Source organism: Lithobates pipiens, unplaced genomic scaffold (genome assembly GCF_037356315.1).
Source record: "Lithobates pipiens isolate NorthernLeopardFrog02 unplaced genomic scaffold, aLitPip1_a1.2 Scaffold_19, whole genome shotgun sequence".
NCBI lineage: Eukaryota > Metazoa > Chordata > Amphibia > Anura > Ranidae > Lithobates > Lithobates pipiens.
The window spans coordinates 509930664-509944563 of record NW_027507764.1 but is presented as its reverse complement, the minus strand read 5'-3'; the positions used below and the strand labels follow the sequence as shown (position 1 = coordinate 509944563).

The 13900-nt window shown below is 43.1% G+C and overlaps 1 protein-coding gene across 11 annotated transcripts in view; it reads left to right on the top strand.

Moving 5' to 3' along the window:
• UBR5 (ubiquitin protein ligase E3 component n-recognin 5) overlaps positions 1-13900 on the top strand; it is a 113809-nt gene that overhangs the window by 75103 nt on the left and 24806 nt on the right. For 10 of the 11 annotated variants that reach the window (XM_077493135.1, XM_077493133.1, XM_077493130.1 and 7 more), the window contains 9 exons: positions 673-833; positions 934-1173; positions 9067-9190; positions 10142-10253; positions 10345-10476; positions 10559-10816; positions 11042-11301; positions 11394-11605; positions 12048-12275. In XM_077493135.1, coding sequence (XP_077349261.1) covers positions 673-833; positions 934-1173; positions 9067-9190; positions 10142-10253; positions 10345-10476; positions 10559-10816; positions 11042-11301; positions 11394-11605; positions 12048-12275 — 1727 coding nt within the window. The remainder of the gene's footprint in view (positions 1-672; positions 834-933; positions 1174-9066; positions 9191-10141; positions 10254-10344; positions 10477-10558; positions 10817-11041; positions 11302-11393; positions 11606-12047; positions 12276-13900) is intronic. The other variant, XM_077493128.1, reaches the window with a different exon arrangement.

The window sequence follows — 13900 nt, the reverse complement described above, 5'->3', positions numbered from 1 at the left end:
GCAAGCCCTCTGACCTGGCCGTGGGCCCTCATAGATGGCATACTACTTTCATCGCCATCATTGCTAGTTTGATCAGGCAACTTCTTTCTAGTTCATTTGCTCATTCCATCAGGGTTGTTGGTGTCTCTTAAGCTTTCCAGCATCACGCATATGTTTCCCTGATTTGCAAGGCCGCCGCCTGGTCCTCTCTTCACACTTTGTCCAAGTTCTACCAGGTGGATGTTCACGCCTTGGCTGATGTAATCTTCTGCCGCAATACGGTTAATTGGTTCTTAAGACGCACTCCCTCTTATTGGAAAGCTGTTCATTCATTTTCTGTTGAGTCTACAGGACCAGAAGTAAAGAGAAATTTCCCTAATGAGATACAGATGACCAAACCGGACAGCAGTTTTACCTACTCAACCCCCCCACCCTAACTGAATCCAAAATAACATTGGGTCTTGCATATACTGTAAGCTGATTAATATAGGTTTCAAATTGTATCTATATCCTGATCATACATACTTTGCTTTTTACAACTATAAATAGATGTGCTGTGTTTTTGTTCTCTAATTTTATGTAAAAACCATAAACTACTAAAATAAATAAGAAAAATGGGAGGATATAATATTTGCTGGGCATTTTCACGTTAATAGAATGAAAAATGAATTCAAGTATTTTTTTGTTTCCAAGCTGCTGGACACATTGCTGGGAACGCTAGTAAAAGAACTTCAGAACAAGTACACTCCTGGACGTCGAGAAGAGGCTGTGGCTGTTACTATGCGATTTCTGCGTTCTGTGGCTCGTGTGTTTGTCATACTCAGTGTTGAAATGGCTTCCTCCAAGAAGAAAAAGTAAGTTTATCCTGATTATTTTATTTTGTCATTATAAAAGTGTTATAAAATTCCTTATGTAATGTATTAATACTAGCCATTCACAAATTCTTTCTTTCAGTAACTTTATTCCACAGCCAATAGGCAAATGCAAGAGGGTATTCCAAGCACTGCTTCCATATGCAGTAGAGGAACTGTGTAATGTTGCAGAGTCGCTCATTGTTCCAGTGAGGATGGGAATTGCGCGACCTACTGCACCCTTCACTTTGGCCAGCACAAGTATCGATGCCATGCAGGGAAGTGAAGAACTCTTTTCTGTTGAGCCTCTCCCTCCAAGGCCATCCTCTGACCAGTCTAGCAGGTAAGAACCTTGCTGCACAAATCCAACGCTAGTACCTTGTTTCCTTTACATTGGATCTGATATACAAAGGGTTGAGAATCTTCACTATAAAGTGAAGATTTACTTCAGTTTATATAATTATGTGCAGATGAAATAAATAAGTAGATGTTTGCTTTGTCTAATTAGAGTGTTGAAGTAAGCTTAATTTTTTATTTATATGCTTTTTGCTCCTTCCTTCCTTCCTTCTGTGGAGGCACACAGAAATTGATACCGGCAGGGTATGCTGCTGCCTACAGGAGGATTGATAAATGGCAAACAAAAAATGTGGGCTAGCCCAGGGTAATGCAAAGTTTTTTTTTTTTTTTTTTTTTTTTTTTTGTGCTCATGCTCCAGTGTCCTAGAATGGTGGCCAACTTTTTATACCTCGCCATAGCACCACTGGGTGCCTTTCCCATTCTCTACCACCACTGGTTTGCACTTTGGTAAGGGTTAAGGAGGAGGTACTGAGTGACCCATGCTGTGTTCTGTCACTTGTCCTTGAGAAGCACCATCCCACTGCTGCTTCTGCTTGGAGTTCCACATGTTGGTTTTTCAACAGCAGTAACTGCCTTGTTGCTACTGCCTGCCTATAGTGACCTGGTCACCTTTTTGGCTGCCCCACCTTCATCAGCACTAAGTGCCTTTTAGGCCAAGCTGCACAGCGGCTGCAGCATTGCCCGGACATGGAGGGGGCAGTCTGCTGTCACAAGTGACCCCAAGCATTACTGCCCTAGTTTTGTGGACGTCTATTAGTTATCCTCCCAAGGGAATCGATGCCTGCATTCTGGGTTCCGGAAATGCTCTATAAAATGGTTCTTCGACCTCTGAATCTCCTTTAGCTCCATCAGGTGAGACCAAATCCCTTGTTCTGTCCTCAGGGACCTCTACATCTAATCCAGAATTTGTGGCCTAATCTGCCCCATTTCTTATGGAGAACACCTGTGCATTCTCCCTTTGATTTTAGAACAAACGTTAATCACAGTGAGCTCATACCATCTTTACTCACAGCAATCTAGTTCTGATAAGTGTTCTTGAAGTATGGCAGTCTCCTGCCATCCCCTCAGTATTAGTTGTTTCTGCCACCTGTCACGGGTTAGGGAGGCCATCCAGACCCTCCCTTGTTACATAGTAAGGTTGACTAAACACACCAGTCCATCCAGTTCAACCTGAGTGTCTATAATTGTCTCTAGCCCTTGTCTCTCATATAAAATGCTCCTCTATTATATATTTAAGGTACCCAACTCACATACATATAGAGCTGTCAATTTACACAGCGCTCCATGTATACATCGCACAATCACATCGGTCCCTACCCTCAAGGACCCCACAATCCAAGGTCCCCAACTCATACACATACTAGGGCTAATTTTGGACAGAAGCCAATTAACCTACCAGCATGTCTTTGGTGTGGGGGAGGATACTGGAGGAAACCCGCACAGGGAGAACATGCAAACTACAAGCAGGTAGTGTCGTGGTTGGGATTCGAACCAGCGACCCTTTTTACTGCTAGGCGAGAGTGCTACCCACTACACCTTGTGTACTTGTCACTCCTATGTCTTTAGGCGAAAATAGTTTATCTTTCAATAATTAAGTTGCGCTAGACTCCTGACTCATTAATATAATAAAAAAAACTGATAAATGAATATCACAAAGTTGATCAGATGAAAAATTGATGTGAAGCTGACGAGATGCACCCAAAGAATGTGATAGGAAAGAGATGACTTCCACCACTACACACTCCCGCTTACCGACTTCCAGTGATCTCATATCACAGGAGATCACAAGCGCTTTCGGCTTAATACCCAGCCCGGGCCTTTGGTAAACACAGCAATGGTCTCTGCATCTTCCTGGATAACACCACTCAAAGGTACATATTGCCATACAATCCCCATAAAGAAATAAAGGCTTCCATAGTGTAAAATCTTTGTGGTAATTTAATAAAGTATTGAACTTACAGTTGTGTAGTATATATAAAGCCTAAAAAAGCCGGCAGGCTCTCCAATGCAGCCTGTCACTCCGGGACCTGCGTGAACACGGTGACGTCATCATGTCGGCCCTCCCTACATGTTTCGTCAGAACTGACATCCAGGGGCACGAGCAGTGTGCTGACTCACCACCTTATATTTATCTCCATAACAAGGAAACCACACCCTGCTTTGAGTGGTAGCTTCTCTAACTCCATTTTGGGAAAGGGCAAATGCCCTTACTCCTGGGGGAATGGACAGCTCACAGCCAATTGACTGAGCGATCCTTCTCATCTAAAGTCCAAAGGGAATATCTAAAATATCCTAACTATATTTGATTAAGCACGTATGCTGTTTCACCACTTGCCGCCTGCCCACCGTCAAATGACAGCTGGACGGTGTGGCTCTCGTTCTGGGTGGACATCATATGATGGCCCCCCAGAACTGCTCTCGCTGCTGCACTGTGATGCTAGGATATGGCGCAACCCTGATCTGTGTAAAGAGCCACGGCTCTTTAACCATGTGATTGGCTGACGCAGCCGGTCACATGTAAACACGGAGATGCATCAGTGCCCTGATTACAATTAAGTACCCACCAGTACTTCCAGCAGTAATTGCCCACTACTGCCAGCAATCGGTGCCCCCCATCAGTAAAGGAGAAAAATTATTTACAAAATTTTACTGTCAAACTATTTTTGGTTTATTAGGAAAAAAACCCAGGCGTGATTAAATACTGCCAAAAGAAAGCTCTTATTTGTGTGAAGAAGAGATGACTATTTCACATGCATGACCGCGCTATTGTCATTCATAGTGTGACGGCGCTGAAAAAAATGGCTTGGGCAGGAAGGGGGTGTAAGTGCCCTGTATTTTGGTTAAAATACCAGTGAAATAAGTAAACCACTCGCTGTGCAACCCTCAATGGGTCCTCATAGCATGACCTTATACTCCTGCCACACTTATTTGGATCGGGAATAGGTCTATCCGATCGTTGAAGGCACGATTACTTACCGTGTAACTTTTCTACAGGCATAAAAACTTTGAGCATTTAAAGAAAAAATGGAAAGGTTTTCTCCACCTGTTCAACAGACCGGAAAGGAATCTACTCTCGGAAAAGGAGAGCTGAAATACTTCCATGGGGACACCCTAGCGAACTCTGATGGTTGTTTCTCCAAACGAGAGTTGCACTAACCACCTATATTTAGAGGCCAAACAGCCTCTACCAGTGGTTACCCAAAGGTGAAAATATGCCAATCTCCAGAGCCCCAAATTATGAAATTCCATTAACGGAAAAAAGATGGAATAATCTAAAAACTGAAATTGGTTGTTAAAGGCCAAACGAGGCAGAAACCCATCCTGTATGAAGGACTATCAGCATCAAAAGAAATTTTTTTAATTTAAAAATTATTAAAAAAATTATGACAAGAACCCAATTATTCGTTTTTCAGGTAAGGAATCTGAAAAAATCTGAACTATATGGACCTTCAGAATGGACATAAAGGTTACCCTCCCCCATACCAAAAAGTTAATTTTTAATATTTTAACTGATACTGCCGTCCCAAAACTGTGTGTCAAAGACATTGGGAGAAATTTTGAGAGAAGGGACACCTCTAAAATCCCCTGTCGGTTTGCTGGAAAAAATGGCTTAACACAATCTTTACCCAGCAAATGCCAATGTTTACGAATGATGTTTATCTGCCCCACTCACATGCTTATTTCATACTTTCTCCATTAGCAAGCTTGATCTATCCATAATGCCAACCTGTTTCATGGTAGTTTGTAAAGATTTTGGTTATAACCTTTTTTCTACATGACTATTCAGGAGTACACCAGCCTGGGTTCTATAGTCCTCTTTCTCTGTGCAGTTGCGCCTTATTCTCAAAAACCATCTCCTAGTTACTGATTTGAGCCAAGTGTCATGGTGGCAACTGTCCAGAGTTATGAAGGAGTTTATATCTGTCATCTTGAAGTGGGTGTTGGTATTAAAACCATCTCCCCTCTTGGAAATTGTCAGGTCCAAAAAAATGTACCTCCTTTTCACTGGCCTCATGCACACACCTGATCCCCCTATCGTTATTAATGGAGACAAAGCATTTGTCCAGTTGCGGGCCAGTGCCATCCCACAGGAGGAGGACATCTATATACCTGGCCCAAAAGATCAAACGGGGGTAGAATAGATGAAGTCCTCCTCCCACTTGACCATAAACAGGTCGGCCAGACTAGGGGTGCATTTAGCCCCCATAACACCTCCTCGTTGGCGGTAAAATTGATCGTTAAACCAAAAGTAATGGTTAGCCGCATATTATAACTTTTCCATAATGAAACCCTGTTGATTGGGTGGCACATCAGATACATTTTCTAAAAGGTATCTCACAGCTGCTATGCCCAAATTGTGAGGTATGATGGGATATAAGCATGTGACATCTGCTGTCACCAACCACATATCCTCTTTGGGAATAAACTGTGAAAGTAGATTAATAATGTGCCGTGTATCCTTAATACAATGGCATCTGTTGGACTTTGGGCAATAGTACAAAATTGGTACACGTTGGGCCTTGGCTACTAGGAATGCTTTTGCTTAAGGATATTGGAGTCTAAGCCTTTTTGAACCAGCACCTCCAATGTTTTCTTATGTTTAATGGCAGATTGCCATTCAAAATAATATAGGTTTCACGGTCCTCGGCTATTCTATGCAGAGCTGATGTCCTTATTGTTACAAAGTGAGTCTAACTCATCCTCTAAACTTTTGTTCATTCTAGAGTTTTTATGGATTCCAGGTCCCTCAAAGCTATATCTCTAAAAAACCCTCAGATGGGATGAGGGCACCTGGTGGGTTAAAAAGGGAGGCATTCGAGAGTCCAGAATGTTGCTACTCTGGCTGAATAGACCTTGTCTCCCTAGTGGGGGCTGAAGCAAAATGACGTTTGTTTATTCTACGTACATACTTGTGTACATCCGTATAAGTTTAGAATTTATTGCGCTTTTTGGGCGGGCAAAATTTTAGGCCCTTGTCGAGCAAAGATTTCTCAGAGTCCCACAAGATACTTAAGCGAGCTCAAATTGAAGATTCCAACACCTTTCACGTTCTTTTCCTTTTTTGACTGAACTCTCCTCCCCCCCCTCTAATTCCTCTTTGCCTTTGATGGGCCTTTTTTTTCCCCCCCCTGATGAGCCTGGGAAAACCCCAATTCCCTTGTTCATGATTCCTATCATTAGATCTTTTGGGCTGATATTTCACTGGGCCTTCCCTTGGGTTATAGGCCTCATGATATGTATCCCTCTGACCCTCTCTATCCCGGAGTGGAAAAAATCAGTTCTGGTTATCGATGTTATATTCCAGATTATTCCTCCCATTATCAGAATTGTTCCTATTGTACTGATTTGGACCATAATTGTATTGTGACTCATAACTGTTATTATCTCGTCTCATTGGGCCCAGTCCTCCTGATGCAAGGGAGGGATCCCTCACCTGGAATTGGTGCTGGCCCTGATTAGACAGATAATTGTACCCTCAATCATAATTTAAACCCTGTCTGGGGCAGATGATTCCAGCCTGGATTCCTTGAACCTCTGCATCTATTCCAGAATTTGTGGCCCAATCTGCCCTATTATGGAGAACACCCATGCTTCTCCATTTTGGTTTTAGAACAAACATGGATCACAGTGGGCTCTGACCATCTTTAGCGCTGACTGAGTCACCGTAATCTCTAGTTCTGATAAGTGTTCTTGAAGCATAGCAATCCCCTCAGTATTGTTTCTGCTATCTTAACAGCCACCTGTCACGGATTAGGGAGGACACCCAGACCCTCCCTTGTGTACATGTTACTCCAATGTCTTTAGGCAAAAATAGTTAATAGTTTCTCCATTGAGAGGGTGTAAGATGTTGAAGGAACTTTAAGCATGTTTCCCCTTCCCTTTCCTTCTGGCTCTTTTTAGCTTCCCTTTGCAGTCAGATTTGGGTTCTGAGCAGGCCTAAAGTCATGTCTATGCAGATCAGTTAGTCCCTGCAGTAATACTTTAGCTTGTTCAGGTGACTGTTATAGCGTCTTGTCCCCATACCTGGGTTACCCCCTCTGCAACAACTCTTTACCCGGGATTAATGTCTGGTTCCTCTGAACAAATCGTTCCCTTTACATTGGATGATCCTGCCTTAACTGTTTCTTACTTTGGACTCTGTTGGACATCATTAAGATGTTGTCTTTGCCCCTGGGAAAAAGTGTCAGACCCCTGCTGTCTAGCTCCAGCACTGGATGGTATGGAGTGCAAATGGCCTTGCTTGAGCTATCAATCTTAAGGAAATTGCATTGAGAGCTCATGTTCATCTACTAGTGATTGCACAGAGAGGAAGGAATTGTGCATTCTGTGTGGCAGGTAAAGATAATCGCTGGAGAGGGACCTGTGCTCCCCTGGATTGTCAGCAAGCAGGATGGCCGTACGTCTTGCCACAGATACCCCCTGCTGGAGACGGAGTATGTCCAGAGGGCTTATCAGCCTCCTGGGGATGAACAGATACCTTCTCTTGCCCAGACCCTAGCCAACATACTAAGCATATTTTTCCTTAAAGCAGAGGTCCGCCCTAAAAAATAAAAAGCCAGTAGCTACACATACTGCAGCTGCTGGCTTTTAATAATAGGACACGTGCCTGTCCTGGAGTCCATCAGTGTCGGCACTGCAGCTGATGTTACCATCAGCTGTCGGGTGCTGCCGCCGCCATTGTGTATAAGGGAACCCGGCTTCACGCCAGGAACCCTACTGCGCATGCCCCCCCCCCCCCCCCCCCAAAGGTGCCAATTGTGGCACCGGAAGGGGGAGAGGAGACAAATGAGTGGAAGTTCCACTTTTGGGTGGGACTCTGCTTTTAAAGTGGTTGTAAACCCTTTCAACACACTTTGACCTACAGGTAAGCCTAGATTAAGGCTTACCTGTAGGTCCAAGAAATATCTCCTAAACCAGGGATATGCAATTAGCGGACCTCCAGCTGTTGCAAAACTACAAGTCCCATGAGGCATAGCAAGACTCTGAGAGCCACAAGCATGATACCCAGAGGCATGATGGGACTTGTAGTTTTGCAACAGCTGGAGGGCCGCTAATTGCATATCCCTGTCCTAAACCTACACGGTTTAGGAGATATTTGCCGAAAGACAGGCACTGCTGTCTACGGCGCATGCGCCGTAGACAGCGGCGCGCAGGAGCGTCAACGACTAAGATGCCGCGCGTGCCGGCTCCCGTGCGCATGCGCGGGAGTGACGTCATCGTGGCGGAGCAGCGAGACCCCACCGAGAAGATGGATGCGCCGGACTACAGGGGAAAGCGGTGACTTTGCTGGCTCCTGTGTCAGGTAAGTGACACATAATGGACTACTATGCGATGCATAGTAGTCCATAATGCTTTGCCTTTGCAGGGAATGATGGAGGAAGTAAACTCATCAGGGTTTACTTCCTCTTTAAGATATCCCTTTCTCCACAGCTGTTAATGCTCCTCCAGACCTGGAGGGGGTCAGGAGTTTGTCTTGGAAGCTTATTTATCTCTTAGATGGGCACTGACTCAGATCTTCTCTTGTACTTGCATCGACCTAAGACTCTTCATCATTGAACACTTGGGTGTGTCAGATGCCTGCGCTCCCTGCAATGCTCTATGGTCTCTCTAGAACAGCTGCATCCTGTATTGATGTAGGACTGGAGGAATAGGCTACAAAGTGCAGCAGATGACGCAGACACCCAAACATGTCCAATGCAGAAGCTTCTTTAGTGGCCCCAGCTCGCAGAGATATGTGTTGAAGTAAATGGCTTCTGAGTTTTTATTTTTTATTTTTTTCATTTTCTGGATAATGGTAAATGCTGTAATACCTTGACACATTTTCTTCACTTAGAATAATCTTGATGCCTTCTTTTTCTCCTAATTTTTTTTTTTCTAGTTCCAGTCAATCGCAGTCATCTTACATCATTAGAAATCCTCAGCAGAGAAGAATAAGCCAGTCACAGCCTGTGAGAAGCAGGGATGAGGAACAAGATGATATCGTGTCTGCCGACGTGGAAGAGGTAGCTTCTGCTTCTAACAAATTCAGGACTTTTTTTTTTTTTTTTTTTTTTATTCACAATATATTGTTCCCAAAGGGAAATTACGAAAACATTTGCATTCCACAAAACACAATCGCCATAACAGGCACAGCAATAATAAAAACCATTTGCTGACCGCTATATACAAGTATGTATGTGTTGTGGTTTGCAAGTTAGTTTTTTTTTTTTTTTTTTTTGCAAAAGATCAATAAAAAAAATCAGATAAATGAAAATAAGAAAAAAAATTGAACGTGCCCCCATCCTGCTGTAATTGCGTGCAGAAGCAAGCACATATGCAAGTTGCGCACACATGTAAACAGTGTTTGCACCACACGTGAGATATCACTGCAAACGGAAGAGCAATAATTCTAGCACTAGGCCGCCACTGTAACGCTAAACTGGAAATCTGTAAAAATGTTTTTTAAATGTAAAATGTTGCCTATGGAGATTTTTAAGTATCACAGTTTACCACCATTCCATGGGCGTGCACAATTTTAAAAGTGTGACATGTTTGGTATCGATTTACTTAGTGTAACATTTACAAAAAAAAATCTGGTTAGATTTTTTTTTTTTTTTTTTGCATTAATATTCATTAAAGTGTATAATTTCAAAAAAATTTAGTTGCAAATTCCGTGAGACATTAAATATTGCAAAGAGCGCCGTTTTATTCTCTATGGTTTCAGCTAAAACACAAAACAATATATATTTGGGGGTTCTAAGTAATTTTCGAGAAAAAAATACTGATTTAAACTTGTAAACAAAGTGCCAGAAAAGAATTGGTCTTAAAGTGGTTAAATCCTCACATCCAGCACTCAGAAGAAATTATATAATTTGGCCACAGGCAAAAATGATTTCCTGTGTCACTGGGTCATTGTGTTTTCCTGTTCACTATGCTGGCTGTCATTTTCTGATGTCTTGTGACCCATCTTTCAGGTGGAAGTAGTAGAAGGAGTTGCTGGTGAGGAAGACCATCATGATGAGCAAGAGGAACATGGAGAAGAGAATGCGGAAGCTGAAGGACAACATGATGAGCATGATGAGGATGGTAAAGTGCAATTGTATAGACCATAAGTTAGCAGCGTTGGTCCTAGTCGCCATACTAATGTCGGGTGTTTTTTTTTTGTTTTGTTTTTCAGGGAGTGACATGGAGTTGGACCTTCTGGCTGCAGCTGAGACAGAAAGCGACAGTGAAAGCAATCACAGTAATCAGGACAATGCTAGTGGCCGCAGAAGTGTTGTCACAGCAGCAACTGCCGGCTCAGAAGCAGGTATGTATTAGTCTCACTTGACTCCTTTTACATGTGGCTATGGTCGCTATAGAGCTAAACTTAAAAAATCTTTGGCTTGCAGGTGCCAGCAGTGTTCCAGCGTTCTTCTCTGAGGATGACTCTCAGTCCAATGACTCCAGCGACTCTGACAGCAGCAGTAGTCAGAGCGATGACCTTGACCAGGAGACCTTTATGATTGATGAGCCTTTAGAGAGGTCTACAAACAGCAATCATGCCAATGGTGCTGCACAAGCTCCTCGTTCTATGCAGTGGGCTGTGAGGAACACACAGAATCAAAGAACTCCTAACACTGCTCCATCTAGCACTTCTACCCCTGCAGGCAAGTTGCAGACCTTTTTTGCATCCTAACATTTCTGCTTTCTTGTTGCACTTTACCCACCACAGGGTCTTGGGCTTAACCTGAATTTATATTTTCACGTTGTTTATATAGAATAGTCATTTGTTTTACCTCCTATATTCATAACTGTGGTAGGAAATGTATTGTAAACATATGTTTCTGAATTAATTTTAACTTAACTTTTTTTTTTTTTTTTTTCTTTTCTAGCAAGTTCAGGAGCTCTAATTTACATTGAACCATCTAGTTTACGTCGAAGTGGAAACATGAGTTCTACTGCAGCAGCAGCCCTTGAAGCCAGCAACTCCAGTAGCTACTTGACATCGGCAAGCAGTCTGGCAAGGGCTTATAGCATAGTTATTCGGCAAATATCAGATTTAATGGGGCTCATTCCAAAATACAACCATTTGGTCTACTCTCAGATTCCTGCTGCTGTAAAGCTGACTTATCAAGATGCAGTTAACTTGCAGGTGTGGCATTGTCTAGAACTGTAAGTGCTTCTCATTGTTAGTGGGATTTACATTGTTCTGACTTCTACCGTTCTGATTTTTTTTTTTTTTAGACCTATGTGGAAGAAAAGCTTATACCAACATGGAACTGGATGGTCAGTATAATGGATTCCACTGAAGCTCAGCTTCGTTATGGGTCTGCACTGTCTTCAGCTGGAGATCCAGGTCATCCAAACCATCCTCTTCATGCTTCTCAGAATCCCACCCGACGAGAACGCATGACTGCCCGAGAAGAAGCCAGCCTGAGGACACTAGAAGGCAGAAGGTATTCTATATTTTGCACTATTGTATTGTTATAGTGTTGAAGTGCCATGACTTGGCTAAAGGAGAATGCAGCTGGCAAAGGTTTCCCCCCCCTTTTTTTTTTTATATATATATATATATATATATATATATTTTGTCACATGCCCCATAAAAACTGTATCCCAGTTCATTCGTCCAGTTGTCTCTACCTCTAGAATCCCCACAGTTCTCACAGGGTACCCATGCCTTGAGGCTGTTTAATTAAAACCAGGCATTGGACCAGCTGTAGTGACCATTTTAAAGTAACCCTAACGAGGTTCTTCTGACACCTACCACCCCTTTATCCAGCTGTACTGATATTTAAACACAATCTGCGCTCTTACAATATATAAAGTGGCTTTCTTTCTTTCTGCTCATGTTGGTCAGGTTCTACATTTTTAATGTAAAGTTGCTTTTCCTTCTAGAAGAGCTACCCTACTAAGTGCGCGTCAAGGAATGTCTGCACGCGGAGACTTTCTGAACTATGCTCTCTCACTAATGCGTTCTCACAATGATGAACACTCCGATGTGCTTCCAGTGTTGGACGTGTGTTCCCTGAAACACGTGGCCTATGTTTTCCAGGCTCTTATTTACTGGATTAAAGCAATGAACCAACAGACCACACTGGACACACCTCAGCTAGAGAGGAAAAGGTAAACTTCACCACTTGATTTAAACCATTTGTGTGTATGTGTAGTGATCACTCAAGATATATTTAATTACTTTATTTGAAGGATTGTGGCAGACAGCTGTGGAAACTTTAGTCGTTTAGAGTTTTCATCTTGTAGATAATTCATTTGTAGCCATTTGAGATGAAAATTAACAAGCAATTTCAGGGGCACATTCTTCCTAAACTAGCTTCTAAAGGGCATCTCCAACCAAGAAGGTGATGTCGCTGTTCTGGGTGTAGTTTTGCGGGTTTTCACTCAGTGTTAATAGTTTTATCCAGGAATGTTTGCTTGGAGGTCTCCAATCTCTCCAGCATGGCTTTTTTAAGCTTTTCTGCATAGCTGCTGATAGTTCCCTAAGGGTGCAGGACGTGATATTCTGTATTACTTGCTCTTCTGTTTTGTTTTTTTCACAGAAATGGATAATGAAGTCTGGTTAGGGATTATGGTAACATTAGGAATGAGAGCTCATCAGTTTTGTCAAGTTTTAAAGACCTGTATTGGATTACACACAAGATTTGTGGTGGGAAGTTCCTCTTTAAGATCTCTGAGCACCAGACATAAAAGGCACAAAATGTAGCTCTGTATTTATCACTGCAACATTAAATATATAAACTCCTTGGTGATCGATCAGGCCGCTAGAATGCCAGGGGGCAGGGCTTTTGACAGTGTGACCTCCGTGATTGGCTGTCACGGCGGTCACATGATCAGAAAACTCCGGATCGCAAGCAGTGATGGAGAGGTTTCCATTAGCCGCTGGCGCAATCTCGACACAACTACATTGCCGCTATTGCATGAAAATATGCAGCTTCTCTGCACCAAGGCCTAGCTACCAAGAGGCTGCATATTTTTAAGTCAGCAGCTCCAAAAATGGGGTACTTGTGCCTGGAGCCCAGTGCTGTCTTCCTGCAGCAGGGTCTTATCTATGTGTATTGCTGCCACAGGAACCAGCTGTGGCTTCCTAGGAAACTACAGTCAGATTCTCACTGCACATGTGTGAACTCGCACAGCGCTTTGTGAATGGTCCTGCAACCCTCTGGGACATGTGACGTGTCCCAGAAGGCAGGGGCAGGGCAAGTGGCTTCTCCTTGCCAAATAAGGAAGTTGGAGTGGGTACCGAAATCAGGAGTCCACCTGTTCACGTTTTGAGTGGAGTTCCGCTTTAAGTTCCAGTGGTAACTTGGTATCTGCATCTTGCAATTCTCAGTTGTATTAAGTGCACATATTAAACTGACAAATGAGCCCCCTTCAACCTCTGTTATACATCTCCTTTCAGCTGTAATGTACACTAAACTCAGTGCATTTACGGCACCGCGATGTGACTCCTGTGCACCTGCGCAGGAATGACATCGCACCCTGGCCATTTAAGCACCCAGAGGCCGAACCTGGACGGAAGACCAGGCAAAGATGGATGCTTCTGTGACCAGCAGGATCAGTGAAAGCTGAGCACTAGGTGGCTGTTTGATCGGTAAGCCTATCATAATGTGCTACTATGCTGTACATTCTAGCACATTATGGCAATAAACCACCTTTGGTGCCTGTTTAAAAAAAAAAAAAAAAAAGTAATGCAATACCACTAACTCTGATTCAGAACGGTTCTGCTGCAGTAC